General features: G+C 43.5%; 2 protein-coding genes across 2 annotated transcripts in view; both read right to left on the reverse strand.

Annotated features, from left to right (window-relative positions):
* LOC127750212 (cadherin-related family member 1-like) overlaps positions 1-4124 on the reverse strand; it is a 138482-nt gene that overhangs the window by 129538 nt on the left and 4820 nt on the right. The gene's annotated exons all lie outside the window — the stretch shown is intronic.
* The window catches only part of LOC113206269 (solute carrier family 66 member 3), an 18431-nt gene continuing 15797 nt past the window's right edge, over positions 1491-4124 (reverse strand). Inside the window, exons 2-4 of the mRNA XM_026422265.2 lie at positions 3765-3987; positions 3570-3690; positions 1491-3486 (exon numbers count right to left, since the gene is read on the reverse strand). Of these exons, the coding sequence (XP_026278050.1) occupies positions 3263-3486; positions 3570-3690; positions 3765-3987 (568 nt within the window). The 3' untranslated portion in view covers positions 1491-3262. The remainder of the gene's footprint in view (positions 3487-3569; positions 3691-3764; positions 3988-4124) is intronic.

A 4124-nucleotide genomic window follows, 5' to 3' on the forward strand; every position in this document is an offset into this window, starting at 1 on the left:
TATGGTAGAAGAAAATCTTGGGGACTGTCTAAAAATTATGTCGTTATTAACTATCTGTACCGTGTGTCAGGACTACGACATAACAGGGTTGCGAAAGCTGAAATTTTGAGACGGACCCTGCTTAAGGATGGGGGTTTACAACCTGGCGAGCTCGCGCGAGCTCGGGCGACAAAACATTTACAACCACCTGATGCCCGAGTCCGCGCCAATACAATAGGTTCGCAACATGTGGCTAACTTTCGGGTCGTCCTCTCAAAACTGAAATTCGGTCCCGATTTGCCAGCTTCGAGAGGGACATTACTGTACGTCACCCTCGAGGCCGGGGCCATGGCGCATCACAGGTAGTCATTAGGCAACCAAGCATACTGTTGTGTCGTGGTCGTGGCGTTGACACACGCGGTAAAGTGAAACAAAATGAATGACACATAAAACGAAGTCACGTCAACAAGCACTCACCGCAGTTTTGTGGGACGGCAGCATGTTCCATATTGTAGGTGTGTCCCGCCCGGTGGTCGCTCCCCCACTGTCAAGGCTCACGTCGCCGGCCGGAGCAAGGCCGGGGTGTCGTGGGGGCTGGTCCCCGCTCTGCTCTGGCCGACCGGAAGTAGAAGAAGTGTGGGGGGCGGAAAGGAAGCTAAATGGCAGTTGGATTGGGGGTCGGCACGACATGTTTGTGAGCTAGTCACGGGTATATGAGGAAGCACGTGATCGGAATTGGCTTTTCCGGGGAGAACAGACTGTAACTTACATCTGCCGGTCACTTATTGCAGAACCATAGAAGTATCTTCCCCATCGGTCTGGCACCGTATCGCAGATGGCATGACCAGATTTTGTCTGGAGTGAAATAACTGCAAACATCAATTTAGACTCTATCTCGCCCCCTTGCCCAAAATTCATTGGCCTGCTTGTTTTCGCCCAGTCAGAAATTCTACATCTAGAAGACGTGTTAGTTTGGCTGGGCTAGGGTCTATTTACGGACCAATTTTTAGACGTTTTCTAGATGTAGAATTTCTGACTGCGTGCGAGGATACGCCAATCTGGCGATGGACTGGCTGGCACGACTAACAGACATGTCCTCTACACTCCAGGCGCAGCGCACGAAGCCTGTAATTTGAACTGGTTTGTTATTGCCCTATTTACAATTTCCTCGTTTACAGCCGTTGGGTGTTGCCTACCGGCCGCGGCCGTAAGGCGCCAAACTAATTGAGCTAGTTGCGCTACAGTCCAGGGCGCCATGCGTGCGGGGCGCCTGACGGCCGTGGGGTAGGCAACACCCTGTGGCGACGCGACGCAACGGGTCGGCCTACCTCGCAGGGAGCTCTGGTCTGTACCCAGGCGGCCAAGTCTGAGTCTCTTATACGTGACTCCGAGTTCCATACGACCGACAAGGCCCCCCCCCCCCCGCCGGCAATATATTTGAAGTATATTGTGCAAGCTATTGCATGTTTTTCTGCGTCGATCATGCACGAAGGTCAATGATAAATACCGTATTTGCAGGTTAATTATAATTTACAAATGAGTTCATTACATCACAACGAGGGAGAAAAATTAAAAATTGTGATTAACTTCTCAAGGTATTATTTAGAGTCTTTTTAGACAGTCCCCTAAAGACTGTCCCTACCAGAGGGCAAAAGTTCCCTCACCCTCCTCACTCTATTTTTCTACTAATACCAAAATAACAGAAAGAAGAAGAAATGCAAAGGCCAGTCAGGATATGGAAGAAGCTGACTAGATGACACTCACGGGATAATACAACAGGTACCAGTAACATAAATTATAAATATCTCCAAAGAATGTCTAGAATAAGAAAGAAACAAAAATTACACAAAATCTTTTTTTGTTTGTAAAAGTAAAATGCCTACAATCTTTGTTCTTATTTTACAATATGTATTGTACAAGATAAACAAGTAGCAAAGACACCAAATTTACTTGGTGTGAAACATAAACTTGTTCTTTACAATCATCTTTGTGTTATCATTAGGTCAATTTGTTTGGTATGGTAAGTTAGTTACTTTCATCTCACTCTGCTCACAACAGTTCTTCTGATATGTTCATTACGATATAAGGTTTCCAAACAATAATTAATCCCTCCAATAACTCCTTCATATTTTAACCATGAATGTTGCTTTTGAAAACCTTCATATCATAGAAACAACTAGTTCTAACTCGAAAATAAGCAAGTTTTCCGCCTGAACTGTTGTCATTCCTCCAGGCACCCCAGGAACATAAAGTCATCTTTTCATGAAACAGGGATCGTCCGGAAACTACGTCCGTTTTTTTCTCAGATTCATTCGGCAAATAATAGAGCTCGTCGCCTGCGAGACTCAGGGTAGGCCACCCCGAAGTACACGCATGCACTGTAGGCATGAGGCTGCCTGCCTATCATGCGCTTTCAGAGTGCGCATAGGCTGAACATGGCAGGTTCGTAACGACAAATGGCAGACGTGCTTTCTGGATGATATAATATCTACCTAAAATGTAACCTTGAAAGAAAAGACCATGCTGCACTTCAAGAAGATGACAGTGTGAGCCGACTAACAACACTCGCTAGTCAAGCTTTACCTCAAAAACTCATTTTCAGACACAAAAAGAAATTGCAATAATGGAAAGTGTTTACTGGTATGGGCTTTCTAATAAACCAATAACCAACCATCCAAGTTGCTTTTGCAGATAATTGAGATTTCAGACGGTAACTAAATTTTACCTCACTGGGACCACTACTCGTTTTTTCTACCGACGTCTGACGTGTGAAGGGAACAAGATAATGGTAAAGAACTAGTAAAAAGGCACTGAACACAGTAGTTCTACTACTACTTTCTTCCTTAAGTACCCTTGACTTGCTTGTAATACAAAAAGAGGCCTCCTTCCATGCAACTTTGGCACATACACTGAATAGTTTTTATCATTCGTTAGTGAAATCATTGCGTTCCTGTCATTAAAAACACTAAAAGAGGCACCTGCTAATAACAACAGCACTATTTAAGTCTGCAATGCAATCAATTAAAGGGAATGCATTTCAGTAAGTGTCTATAGTAAAGGAAAATAGTGACTACCTCCATTTGACTAGTAAGAAGTAAAGAAGACCTTCTTTACCACGATCAAGTATGCTTTGTTAGCAAGCAGGTAAGACCTAATATTTGTTCTTCAAAAATTACTCCGCAATACATTTGTACATGTTATCTAACAGAAATGGAAAATTTGTCCAATACCTGAACTTTCCTCAACTTTAGTGTGGTGTGGTGCACACTGAAAGTAAATTAGCTTAATCTTTCTTTTCATCTTCATCAATGTTTTTTGATGTCAGTTGACTAGTATATGCTACATAAGTAGGTCCATAACCAGGTGGTGGGAATTTTTTCAAAGCTGGACTCCCAGGGGAAAATGTAATTGTTGCAGACATAACAGCTGCACTGAGCAGGGTTGACACTCCAAAGTTACACAGCAGTATGGCATCAGCAGAATCCAAGTAAATGGTGAATGCTCGGGCTGAAACAGATGGAGAGGAATCTGATAAATTATGTTAGAAGAACTTCTAAGTACTCTTATCTAACTGAATACAATGCACTAACATAAATTTGTGAATGCGGAAATGAACCATGTGGTAGCACTTATTCCTCTTGATGTACCAGAGCGGACTATAGCCATTAACTGAATTACTTTACTTGATGCAGATATGGGGGTGCAGAGCGGCTATTGCAACAAAATAATCATTTGTTTATCACTTGTAAAGTTTTACATCAAGATAGCAACAAAGAAAAACTTACTGCTAATATGTTGAGAAGAAATGCAGGAACAATTTTAGACATGAACAGAAATGCCACAAAAAAGTACAACATGGTCCACATAAAGGTACGTTGGTTGATGAGACGACGATACAGGAGAACTAAATAGATGAGGACCAGTTCTTGCACAAGTATTATGGGGTACTCGAGGTAAGTAAGCAAGGAATATCCATTCACATAGTTGTAGCATGTCATGGTAGTATAACTAGGAGAGCAAACCAGGAGAAATTAGTAATGGAATGTACCAGGGGGTCGCAACGCAGTGCAGAGAGCGCGGCCTATGCGCGAGCCCCGGAAGTCGCCGCCCGGACGGCGCGAACCGGCCGTTCAAACCACGGCTCA

This window comes from Frankliniella occidentalis, unplaced genomic scaffold (assembly GCF_000697945.3).
Source record: "Frankliniella occidentalis isolate FOCC.00 unplaced genomic scaffold, Focc_3.1 Scaffold152, whole genome shotgun sequence".
NCBI classification, from domain to species: Eukaryota; Metazoa; Arthropoda; class Insecta; order Thysanoptera; family Thripidae; genus Frankliniella; species Frankliniella occidentalis.